General features: G+C 38.2%; 1 protein-coding gene across 3 annotated transcripts in view; it reads right to left on the bottom strand.

Moving 5' to 3' along the window:
- The window catches only part of LOC124115527 (nucleolin-like), a 92,981-nt gene that overhangs the window by 63,422 nt on the left and 16,132 nt on the right, over nt 1–13,427 (bottom strand). For 2 of the 3 annotated variants that reach the window (XM_046476551.2, XM_048387103.1), the window contains exon 2: nt 12,781–12,882. In XM_046476551.2, coding sequence (XP_046332507.2) covers nt 12,781–12,882 — 102 coding nt within the window. Of the gene's footprint in view, nt 1–12,779; nt 12,883–13,427 lie in introns of those variants that run through there. The other variant, XR_007218886.1, reaches the window with a different exon arrangement.

Genomic DNA, 13,427 nt, shown 5'->3' with positions numbered 1-13,427 from the left:
GGTAATTCCTACAAATACAATCGTGATCTTTGCTGTAACACACAGGAAATGTTATGTAATGAGAATGTCGGGCAGGTGTTCTGTTTATGTAATAAACTTGTCAGTGTCACCAAGTTGTTTATACAGTGATTTATGGCACCTCATTAAAAAATCAAAGCCAGCATTTCCTCGAACCCACGAATTTTGCACGAGAATTTTTAGTTGTTTATACAGGGAATTATGGCATTTTCTTGAATCCATGAATTATGTATGACAATTTTGATAACATGAGAATCGCAAATGCTTACGGAACACTGTAACGCAGTGGCGAAAAAAAAGGAGAAATGTGTTGGAATTGAGACAGCAAATTTCAATATATTAAAACAAGATAACGCGGTTGGTTTCTGTGGATATCGCCTGACAAACATATATGTGGGATTTTATTATATATAAATCTGCCGCCACACAATTGAATCGAAAATTACATTCCCCAAGAAAATACATTTTCAGAAAAGATCGACAGCAGGAGAAATATGTTGGAAATTGGGGGAACATGTGGTATTTAATTAGCGATTTTAATTGTGAACTGGTGAAAGCATATATATGTGTGTGTGATGGCGATACTCACCTCAATGTTCCCTTCCGCTACTTTATTATGTGGCGATACGGTACAGAATAAATCGAGCATGCGAAAGACGTTCGTGGGATGTTAGTCATGTCAGTCGGCATTTGTCACCTTGAGTTATCGGCACGGACACGTTGTTTAATGCCAGAATATATACATGAGAAATCTTTGTCACATGTGGTAACCAAGCACGATATGTCCACGAAGTTCAATATTTTTAACACCCGCGCGATTTCCATCTGAAAAACGGTACCCATTGTTGTAATCTGACCAACCATGATCCGGCAAAAGGATGACGGACAAAAAGCTAATTTCCGGCGCAGTGGTGACGTGGCATTACACCTAATTTGCATATCATGTGACACAACATTTCGTAAACAAATTATTTACCAAAACTATTTAGACTGTATTGCTACTGGCTATAAATTATCGCTAACTCCCCGTTGTCGCACGGGATATCATTTTAATTTTGCTCGTTTTCATTGGAAGAGAGAAAGATTTATCCGAAAATGACAAAACACTTGTGAGGAAATATTTTATAAAAAAAACCCCACAATAATCGCCAAGCCCGAATACAGCTTTATCAAAGACATGTGGGCCATCGCGACTTATTCACTCGAAAATAAAAAACACAAGTATTTGTCACAGAGTGACGAAATATCCCCCGCCATATACACCATAGTACCAAATATGAAGACAATCCAGCGATTAGTTCTTGAGATATTGTGGCAACACCGTTTTCCAACCCCAAAAACAGATTTGCCTGCTGTGACCTTGAAAATGGGGTCAAGGTCACCAAATCTGACAGGTGTATGCGGTGTCTGTATATACACTATAGTTCCAAATATGAAGACAATCCAGCGATTAGTTCTTGAGATATCGCGGCAACACTGTTTTCTAACTCCAAAAGCAGATTTGCCTGCTGTGACCTTGAAAATGGGGTCAAGGTCACCAAAACCGACTGGTGTCTGCGGTGTCTGTATATACACCATAGTTCCAAATATGAAGACAATCGAGAGGTTTAGTTCTTGAGATATCGCGGCAACACCGTTTTCCAACTCTAAAAGCAGATTTGCCTGCTGTGACCTTGAAAATGGGATCAAGGTCACCAAAACCGACTGGTGTCTGCGGAGTCTGTATATACACTATAGTTCCAAATATGAAGACAATCCAGTGTTTAGTTCTTGAGATATCGCGGCAACACCGTTTTCCAACTCCAAAAGCAGATTTGCCTGCTGTGACCTTGAAAATGGGGTCAAGGTCACCAAAACCGACTGGTGTCTACGGAGTCTGTATATACACCATAGTTCCAAATATGAAGACAATCCAGTGTTTAGTTCTTGAGATATCGCGGCAACAAACAGGTGGGACGTACGGACGGACGGACGGACGGTCGTGAATACTATATCCCCCGCTTCGCGCTTTCGCGCGGCGGGGGATAAAAACACAATGACGCACTTCCGTTCTGGCATTGCTTTCTATCGGTCAGTCATTTTTTTCTCAAAATACAATTCTGAAACCTATTTGAGCTGTACGTAGCATGTGTATATATCGAAATCCATAGTACATATGATAGCATGTAGAGATCGAATGTGGGGAATATTGGTTTGCAGACGACAAATTTGTAATGTCATTTGTATAACTGAAGCGTATATGCGTGATCACGTGGCACGTGCTGTCAAGACGACGGGAAAGTTATACACGTTATAACAGAGATCAACTAAATCATTTTTCACGAACTGAAATCACGGAGTGACAGAAATGAAAAAAAAAACTGGCGATAACTGGTTGGTAACCAGTAGCTCTATCATTTCTACAATGAGGTCATGGGACAACGTAAAAGTGATCTGTGTGCTGTGTATGTATTGAAATGTTCTGTAATGAGTATGTCGGGCAGGTGGTTCTGTTTATGTAATAATAAACTTATCAGAAGTTGTTATCATGGTTATACAGGGATTTATGGCATTTCCTTGAATCTACGAATTTGATAACATTAGAATCGCAAATGCTCACGGAACGCTATAACGCAGTTGTTTTTAACTATTTTCGCCACCTTCCATGCGTAACGCGGTGGCGAAAAATATTTAAAACGCAGGAGAAATGTGTTGGAATTGTGACAGCAGATTTCAATATTTTAAACCATGATAACCATGATGGTTTCCAAGGGTATCGCCTGACAAATATGTATGTGTGGTTTTATTATACATATGAATAGACAACAACAGTCGTCAAAAACGGCGATTACAAGAATAAATGGCTTTCATTTTCAGAAAAGATAAAAAGCAGGAGAAATATGTTGGAAATGGGGGGACATGTGGTATTGTATTAGCGATTTTAATTGTGACAGCATATATGTGTGTGTGATGGCGATGTTCACCTCAATGTTCCGTATCGCCAGTGCATTATGCAAATGCTTACACCATGTACACAAATGAACACGGTTGTTTTCGACTATTTTCGCCAATCTCCATGCGTAACGCGGTGGTGAAAAAAGATCAAAAGCAGGAAAAATGTGTTGGGATTTGGGGGCATGTGGAATTTTAATAGCAATCAAAATAATTGTGACAGCAGATTCAAATATTTAGAACCACGATAACGCGGTTGATTACCATGCGTAAAGCATTACCAATATGGATCTGGGGTTATATTATATATGAATCTGCCGCCACACAATTGAAATCGATAATAAAATCCCGACTGTCCTCATTGGATAAATGAAGCTTAAATATACGATTAGCAAGCATTAAATACCAACGTGTTGCGCATATGTCTATTACCCTTTCAACTGGTGGTTCTTTAAGGGAACACCAGTTGAAAAGGGTAAAAGACATATGCCTGGCGAATCATATTTGCATTACCAGTGGTGCTAAGCGCTTGCGGGCCTCTTTTATAAGGCGCCGAGACAGCGACAATTTAACGAACTTGTGGTAAAAATAGTTTCACGGAGTTTTTGCTCAGTTTAGTTACTGCATAAAACATTATGAAATCGGGTAAGTCGAAGTGAAACGGCGATTACCTTGATTACTTCCGTGGCGAAAAAAGATATAAAAAAAACAGGAGAAATGTGTTGGAATTGATGTGCATGTGGATTCAAGCAATTGAGATACGATGACATGCCAGCAGCCCATGCTTGCCGTAAAAGGTGACCATGCTTGTAAAAGGCGACCAACGGGATCGGGTGTCCAGGCTCGCTGACTTGGTTGATGCATGTCATCGATCCCAATTGCGTGGATCGATGCTCATGATATTAATCACTGGGTTGTCTGGTCCAGACTCGATTATTTTACAGACCGCCGTCATATAGCTAGAATATTGCTGGGTGCGGCGATAAACAACAAACAAACAAACGATGACATGCATCAACAAAGTCAGCGACCCTGACTTGGTTGATGCATGTCATCAATCCCAATTGCGTGGATCGATGCTCAATATGTCAATCACAGGACTGTCTGGTCCAGACTAGATTAATTACAGACCGCCGTCATATAGCTGGAATATTGCTGAATGCGGTATTTAATATATGTTGTGTTGGAGGGAGCGTTATTTATATAAGCCAGTTTGGCCTGTTTACAAATCTCAGATGAATAAAATATGATTAACCTATTATTACATGTTGCGGGGTGTCTTATTTCATACAAAACCAATGTTCTTAAACACATCACCTTGGGTGAAACAGAATTATTTCCTTGTTTTAGCGTCGATTTCATAATGCTTACATGCGTATGGGATAACATAAGATTGTTATTTGATGTTGTTAATATGCTGTGGGGCATTTGATATTTACAGTCCACATGCCCACGGTGATTTTCTAATATATATTTCATATGCATACAGTACTTCTAGAAATAATGCAAATTCCTCAATCGGCATACACATCTGCCATACACAGGAAACTCTGTATATTTAATTATCCACTGTGATTAGCAGTTATACAGTCACCCCCCCCCCACCCCACCCCACCCCACCCCACCCACCCCCCGATAACGCGGGTCTCAGGGCCAATGGACGACCCCAGTGTTATTCCAATTATGGAATGTAGGTCGGGTGATAGTTGAACTAAAGAGGAGTCCAATACATGTACTGTATATGCACACTTGATGACGTATGTACGTAAATGCGCATGCATGGTTTCGACAGAAGAATTGCCAGTGTTTGTGAGAATAAATACAATGTATGATTTTATTTTTGTTCGAGTTAGATCGATCTTTTGTAGAAGTTTTGATGTTCCGTTATTGTTAACTACTTTGACTGTTGGGCCCATTTGAATGCAAATATGGTAAGATATACATGAATGAAATAATCTTTTGGGCTTGAAATTTCATTACTTCGCCAGAGATGGGTGTCCCGTCATGTCGGGATAGCGTAAACCACGCAAACAGTGCATTGTCCAGTGTCTGGTCGTGAGCCGTCTTGGGGCGGTCGGGTAGCCTAGTGGTTAAAGCGTTCGATCGTCCGACGAAGACCCGGATTCGAATCCCAACATGGGTACAATGTGTGAAGCCCATTTCTGGTGTCCCCCGCCGTGATATTGCTGGAATATTGCTAAAAGCGGCGTAAAACCAAACTCACTCACTCACGTACGCCGTCTTTTCCTGCTTCATGTCTCTGTCTTCTGATGTCTTCTGTCTTTTGCCTGTGAATCTCTTTCTCTCTTGATCAACGCTTACTTCTCCGCAATGCTTGTCGTCTGCTTTTCACTGATGCCATGATGAAATGGTACAGAACAAACTGGGAACTGGACTTTTATATACCCAGCATGATTTCAGCACTAACTTCTTCTCACTTTTAATGTTGTTTCAGATTAGTTTTAACTCTTACACACGCGACACGCTTGATGTTTAAAACTAGTCACAGCACAGATTGATGTGTTAAATTGATGAAGATGGAAGTCGGATCATAATTGGGTCCAGATAGGGAAAACCTACGTCGTGTGTTTTAAACAAATAAAAATAACAGGTGTTCATTGTTTTTTGGACATTAATTGTATTAGGTAATCCCTGTACTATCACCAAATACGCGTAATCAAATGGGAAGCAGCATGAAATTTATGGGAGCCAGTGATCACCCCGCAGTCAACTGGGATGACGCAATACAGCACGTGACTTCTCCCAAAATGAACTTACCCCTCCACGTTAAAATATATCGTCGCCTCTTCGATTTCTTTCCCGTGGTATGATAGTTGATGACACCACGAATTAGCCAAAGTACTATGTATGGACATCACAGGCGCGGCGTTTTGCGAGAATACAAAGATTATTTGAATCGGAATTCGCTCGATCGTTCATACTTCCAGCCACTGGCGAAGAATTGTGAAAATGCAAGAGAATAGAAGCGAAGCGAAAATTAATGTATTGATGTCAATATCGAAATATTTGCTATATGATTGTATATGAACACATTTAACATTAATAATATACCAATAATTGCCCAATAACATATGGAATTGATAACGGGCTAAAATATTTTAAAACAAATTATGATCTAAAAATATTATGCTATTTTAATATAATACATGTTTCAGTTGATTTAATGTTTTATGTACATAAACATGTACAAATACAGGGAGATATCAATAAAGGTCTGAAATACTCCTAAACGTTCATCCAGTAATTATGAATGCGTCAAATTAACAGTCACAACAATAACGCGTCAGGCTGTACTTGACAATGACACACCTTACGAGTTTCTTTGTCAACAAGTAAGGGTTAGTATCTTGGATATGCATTAAGGTACTTATATCAACTTTTAACAGACGTGCGTGTCTCGAATTCCTTGAATTAGCTATATGGCAGTGTGAACCATGTAAAAATTTAATTGGTTTGACAATCGACCGTGCAGCAATATACATCTACAATATACTTCATCGCTATTTAGACCCGTTAATCCGACAGCCTCGCACTCCCGACATCGACACACCGAATTTGCAACGAACCACTGAAATCACTTATTAATTAGTCTCGTTGATCCGACACGGTGATCAACGTACTCCGTGGTCATCTGCCCGCGAGTACACAGACACGTGTTTTGATGCGAGACGAGTCGGCGAGTAGCTGCATATTTCAACTGCTGCAGAGATAAACTTGCTTAACAATAAACAACTACTGCTTTCAATAAACAAAACAGGATTAATCACATGCCTCGATTACCTCAATCTTATTAAACTCATATACAAAATCTCGCAACCGCTGTGTACTTTACAGGTCACGTCAGAACGACCTTCCGCGAAGTTTGACCGACCAATCAAATTACTAACAGGAAGTCGACACAAGCCACTATGAATTGAAAGCAGCTTTCTAAGCATTTGCGGCACTAAAGTACTCACGGAAATGAAAAAAAACCCTGTTTTTTTCGATCTCAGATTTTAAATAAATGCAGTTAATATACAAAATATATAAATATTCAAACAACTCAATTAGTACTAATTTGGCTTTGGCACAAATACAGCGTATCAAAGGTTTTTATATCTTTTTACACGTAGACTGTTGTGAAACTGAGCATAACCAGGTGTTTGAAGATCAAGGTGAATGTCCATGACCTATGACACCTTGACGACAGGTAAAAACAGGTGCTTGAAACCCACGTGCATGTGATTTGTCAGTGGTTAGTGATTTGTCAGTGGCATTGTGGGATAGTGAATCATCGTCAAAATATCAGAACGTAAAAGTAACATATTCCCTTCTCAAACAACAACTTACATGTCATTATTATTGTGTACATAAACATAGCTGTTATTTTTATTGTTGTTTTGATAACTTTTTTCCAGGCTAATTTGCATAATGCCTATAGCCTGTTTCTGCCTTGTCAATTTGGACTTAGTTTTATTTTTGAATGTTGAAAGTGCCTACAATTACCTCCTGTAAAGTACATTTTGTATTGAGCACTGAGATAAAACTAGCAAATCAAGACTAGTACTTTTCAGTTGTTTTGTTATTTCGTATTTACATCTACGTAATGCTTTGTGTCGATTATTAAATCCAGCAAAACAGTTTTTTTCCATTTCCATGAGTACTTTAGTTTCAAATTGCCGACTTGCATTCCCAACTATGCCTTATAAAGTATTTTAAGTCAGACATACAGTCCGTATCAGTAGTTTTTGAAAACGTATTCCGCTAACATTGTAACATAACAATATGATTATTTCCTTTTTTATTACGAGTTTGAATCGTTATCGATCGTGTAGTTGTCCGATTTTCGATCACGAACGTTAAAACAACCTAATTTCGTTTATAATAAATAACGGTAGAAACGATGAAACATACATGTAAACACGCGCGCGCACTGAATATCACAGGCAACATTGTGTGTAGAAAAACATACTGTCCAAGTTAGCCAATTGAATTTATGCCCGGGTAAAACATTTTGCATAAAGCGAATTCCGACCTGTCGACAACGGACAAGTACGTAAACCATCTGTCTTGTCGTTGAATAAGATCATGTTTTCTTCCCCATTTATATTTATACTTAATGTTATTATTCTTACAATTGGTATAGTGTAAATTATAGCTTATTCAGCATATTGTTGCCATAACACGCGCAATTGAACTTGCAACAAACACCCGCCTGAAACACGTGGTGCTCTTTGTGATGCTGATGTATCCCATAATTATTATTGTTCGTGTTCACTAATAAATGGAGCTGTTGATGACATCTGAACACGATTTCAGAATGAACATATATATTTGGTGGGACTAAATATTTCATAAAGCAAAGAAACAAGACAACACGCGTACGGATTTCTTCCGTTGACTTTTATTTCTAACATCCTCAAATAAACGATCAAAACGATATGCCTTAACTGTTCCATGACGTGGATGAAATAACTAATCAGCTGCTACCGTATTTTCTTGAGTATAGTGCGCAATATTTGTCCAAAAAACAAAGCTGTGTAGAAGAGGGTGCGCAATATACACGAAATAATGACTTTTGATGATTTTTTCCCCCCATGGAAAGATATTGCCGTGGGCACGTAACACCGGAAATACCATGTCAACAATTCCATACTAAAGTACGCAAATTAATAATGTAATTACACTGTCTTTTATATCTGGACTTATGTATGTAACTTATTTCATTAATTCTATTTAAATTCTATTTTATTCCTTTAAATATTGTTTTAATTAATTTCGGCAAAATCGCGTGCGAAGCGAGCGGAAGATCGCGCAACTCAACTTTTATTAACAGCGACCACGGTCAGATTACCGCTATTGACGCCTTGAAACGAACTTTAATTGACAGAGAATGGATACATATATCATAAATGCCATACTTTGACTCGTTAAAAGTCATATTTGTTATAGTTTGACGATTCTATGTCAACACGTAGTTCTCGCGATCACGTGCGCGAGAGCCTTGACGGTGACTGGTCAGACTGGTTCCATGTGAAAAATTATTACCCGGCAATAGCGATCAGCTGCTTCGCTTAGGGTTATTATTATTTAAAATATGTTTAGTAAAAGCTGCAACTAAATTAACAAGATATTAGGATATATTATTACTGATAAAAAATAGTTTCAGATACAATTTTTGCCGATCCTTTCATTAAAATACTGTAAAGTTATATATCATTGGGTGTGTCTTGACCGTATCACCGGTAGATTCCAAGAAAACGTGTGTACAGCTGATAGCTGTGTCCGGCTTAGTTTACGAGAAAATACACAAGGTAATCTTAATCCCTGGATGTAAAACAATGCCTGGCAGAACAAAAAATACAATTTAAACGGTGAATAAATTTGTCTGGTGATTTTTTATCTCAAATTTTGAATTTGTACTGACCAAGTTTCTCATCACCCGTTCGTTTACCGGAATTCGCTGAAGGGGTAGATCTACAGTGTAATTTATTTCTGCACTTGACATTCGATTTTTCCCCCTAAAATACTGAATCCGCTGGAGGGGGTTGCGCACTATACTCAAGAAAATACTGGTAATTGATATAGGAAATACCCACACACTTGTGTGAACTCTCAACATCTACTGAATGTCGTATTGAATCGTAGACCATTCATTGTGTGCTATGATGAATAGATAAACCACTAAACTCGTGAAGTTCACGTAATAATTTTCAAACAATCCTGATAGTGCAACAAGTTAATTTTAAATCACACACATTCAAGTACACACACGTCTTTCCATGTATCCACATTCACCCGCTAACCGCACAGGCCGCAGACACCTAAACGAGCCTCCTGGTGGTAATGAAGGCCGGGAATCAACCAAGCGCTAACGGTGAAGTGACACCAATACACAGGACATTCAAAGTCCTTTTACACGCGCTTCAGTGACTTTGCCCACGCACGCGAAAAACCGGGTCCTGCAGTAGGAATTGAAAATCCACATCCCAGAGAGGCCACCCTGACTGTATATCTAGATATGGAGCAATTTGTGGTGTCCAAGATTTATCATTCAGGTTGATACAAAGTTTGATGGTCAAAGGTGATCTTGTCTGCATACATTTTTTTAAAAGCTTCTCTCGACACTCGGTTGTGTTTACATTGTCAGTCACTGTTAGAAACTGGTAAGTCGCCACCTTGCTGGCTATTTATAGTCAGGGCGGGGCTTTAAGCACATGTGGAAATCACTAAAAATATAAAACAGGAGTGAAAACTGCTACCTAGGTCAATACATAGTAAACAGGTAACAGATATTAAATAATGTAATTTCTTTTGAATCTATCTGGGATATTTCTTTACGATAGTTTGATAAACTTTTGCATATTTTGTCTCGATGTGTGAGATGTTGCACACGCTTCTGGTTTTAGTAATGATGAGCAATGTAAGTTCAGGTTCTGCATATCATCAAATATTTATAACTATTCACAGCGTTTGTGGACATTGTTCAACTAAACAAATCTCAAATTAGGGTCACAAAAGTGTCTGACGTTTGTCGGCTTGTCAACAGCAGGTCAATGTCAGAAGGTTTTATACATCTGTGTAAATAATTCTAGAAAATTAATTTACCGTATATGACCGCGTATAAGCCGAATTTTGAGGACCAGAAAAAAGATTCTGTAGAAAGGGGTCGGCTTATCCACGGGATACACTTTCATGGTAGTATTTTTCAGATCATGATCTGTCAGAAACATCGCCTGAATGACTGTCCAATAGATTACAACTTCCCGAAAGTTTGGAAGTTGCCACGACTAGAGCCATTATTGTTATAAATTATCAATAAAGTTATTATTATACACCAATGTTGGCATTATTAAAAAAATGTTATGCATGTTACTAGTTCCGATAATAAGTTTTCAATTGAATGTTCAAAGTTTATCGTTCTTTGTAAACTCCACAATCTTTACATGTAACAATATATGTAATTCACAGCTATAATATGTAATTCACAGCTATAATATATAATCCCCAGATAAAAATCGCCAATAGCTATTACGTACGTTTTGCAAAGTTCATAAATTGATAGTGAACAAGTGTCTACCTTTATTGAAAGAGGCAAATAAACAACTGTATCGTCGAGTTATTCCGTTCGCCATTCGCAAAAACATGTGATCAGCTGTTTTCTGTGACGTCACAAACGGTGACCACTGTGATTGCTTCCTGTTGTTTAAAGCAACACGGTACACAAGGAAATGAGCATTGATAATAACGGGCCGATTGGTATTGTCATGTTGTTTACACAAACATTTTCAAGTTGTGGGTGCTTAGCGATCGTGTTGGGAGTAGGGGCTTAGTTCCTTTGTTTTCGAGAGATTAGTTTAATAAACTGGAGAAGCCTGTGAGTAAGTGATGGTCATTCAATGTGTTCATAGTATGATAGTTTATTTAATTCAATTGGATTAGTGAGTGAGAGAGTTAATATTTAAAGTCACATCGGCAGTATTTCAGCCATATCGTGACTTGAACAAGTTATGCATTTAGATTATATATGAAAAGCTGTCATCGAAGGACAGTACAACAACCAGCAATATATCACAGATTAAGATTTTAAAACTAGTTTTAGAACAATAAAATAATCAGATACAATACAAACGATACAATATAAAAACGGGCTGTAGATCGCCAGCAGCCAAAGTTAGGCCACCATACTAGGGACCATGGGGACTTACGGTACTTCTGCTACCTACATGGTACCCCAGCAGGATTTACACCATCCCTCTGGTCACTGGCGTTTATCAGACAGATTAGCCAAAGAGTTAAAATCAACAAAAATACTACGATTAAATCACAGAGAAATGAAATGATACGTTGAATGATACCGGACGTACGTACCTTCCCAGGGGGTTCAATTGGATTAACATACAATAGTGGTGTAAAGGGGTTTATAAAAGTTGGTATATTTTTACTGAGTGACATTCTCATCATGAGTTTGAAACGAAAACGCCATGCCTTACGATGCTGAATTATAACTGCGAGTCTTCGCTCCAGCTGATATATTTTCTCGCGGGCTCATAATTCTATATACACCGACTCACAAAATGGCGCTTGGTTGTTGATGGCAACATATAACGATCATTATGAGATTTAAAATGCCCACGAGAAACAGCTTCCCACATTATGAAAGTGGATGACTGGTTTGTTAAATCTTTATTAGAAATAATAATGACTTTTTCAATATAATTACAACGTTTTTCATCTTATATTTTTGAATATCTGCGAGTACCGGCACGTCTTGCAGTCCGACTTCGCAGTGTTTTTTGTCTTTCAATTCCTGATTCGGCTTATCTGCGGGTCATATCATTTTCTTTTGTATTTCAATTGTCAAATTAACACCTCGGCTTATCTACGGGGTCGGCTTATCCGCAGTCATATACGGTAGAGGTAACAAAATGATTGTCATAGTATTCAAGGGTCAAGTTCCATCCAATCAATGTTCTGATTCAGATTGTTTTGATATTTAGCAGGCTGAACATTTTATCATGTTTATGCATGACATACATATTTGAAATATTACGCAAAGCCTTCTTGGTAAGTAGATATTGCGAGTTTTGTTTGGGGGTGTCCTTATGCTATTCGCCTGTTAGATGGGTTTGACATTTGATGCACAGCTAGTGATACTGTCGAATAGGTTCGACTCTAGCATTGAGACCATGTAGAGGTATCTTACAAGCCAGAAAGACATTTTTCCATAAAGAAACTTAAATCCTGTAAACGAAATTGTAATTAAAGCTAAAATTGAAAATTCATTGTTGAAATTATCTGAAATTTCATAAAACCAACTGCCTTACATACCTCCTCACTTTCCTCATGGGAGCTGTTTGAATCTTCATCTGACACTGTCGGTGGAGGTGCAACCTTTTTGCCTTTACTTGGCTTCACCTTTCCAGGATTTCCCTGAAACACATGAAAGGTTGTTCAACATCTCTTCCTGCATTGTGCAACCTGCTTTCAGCAAGCTAAACAGTGTTCTGTGTTCCAAGGTCACGAATCTAAGAGGGTCCCATGGGCCTTTATTTTTCCAAACCGAGGGGAAACATTTTGAAGTTCTTCAAAGTAATTTGGGGTCTTCCACAAATATTCAACTACCATATTTATTCGTTCATAATACGCACTCCTAATTATGGGCAATTAAAGATTAAGGATATAAACAACGCTTCTGTATGTATTCATGCTAGGAATGTGTTGGTAGTTTGTCCCAGGTTATGTTCCATTTCAAGAATATAATCTCATGAAAAACATAAGAACATCAAATTGTGTTGTTCATATGCATGAACGTCAGTTTCGCGGTTATCATGCTTATGTGACCGACCACTCGTCTATTTGAAAAGCTATATATCGTGAAAACATTACATTAAAAAATTATATAATAAATTAAAAGGGTGGGAGAATACTGTAAGGATAATGATGACTGTAGCAAGGAACTCAGAAGACAAGCATTG

This window comes from Haliotis rufescens, unplaced genomic scaffold (assembly GCF_023055435.1).
Source record: "Haliotis rufescens isolate VD_foot unplaced genomic scaffold, xgHalRufe1.0.p SCAF_65, whole genome shotgun sequence".
Taxonomy (NCBI): Eukaryota; Metazoa; Mollusca; class Gastropoda; order Lepetellida; family Haliotidae; genus Haliotis; species Haliotis rufescens.
Note: the sequence above shows the minus strand (reverse complement) of the source record. Positions and strands in the feature narration are given on the sequence as shown.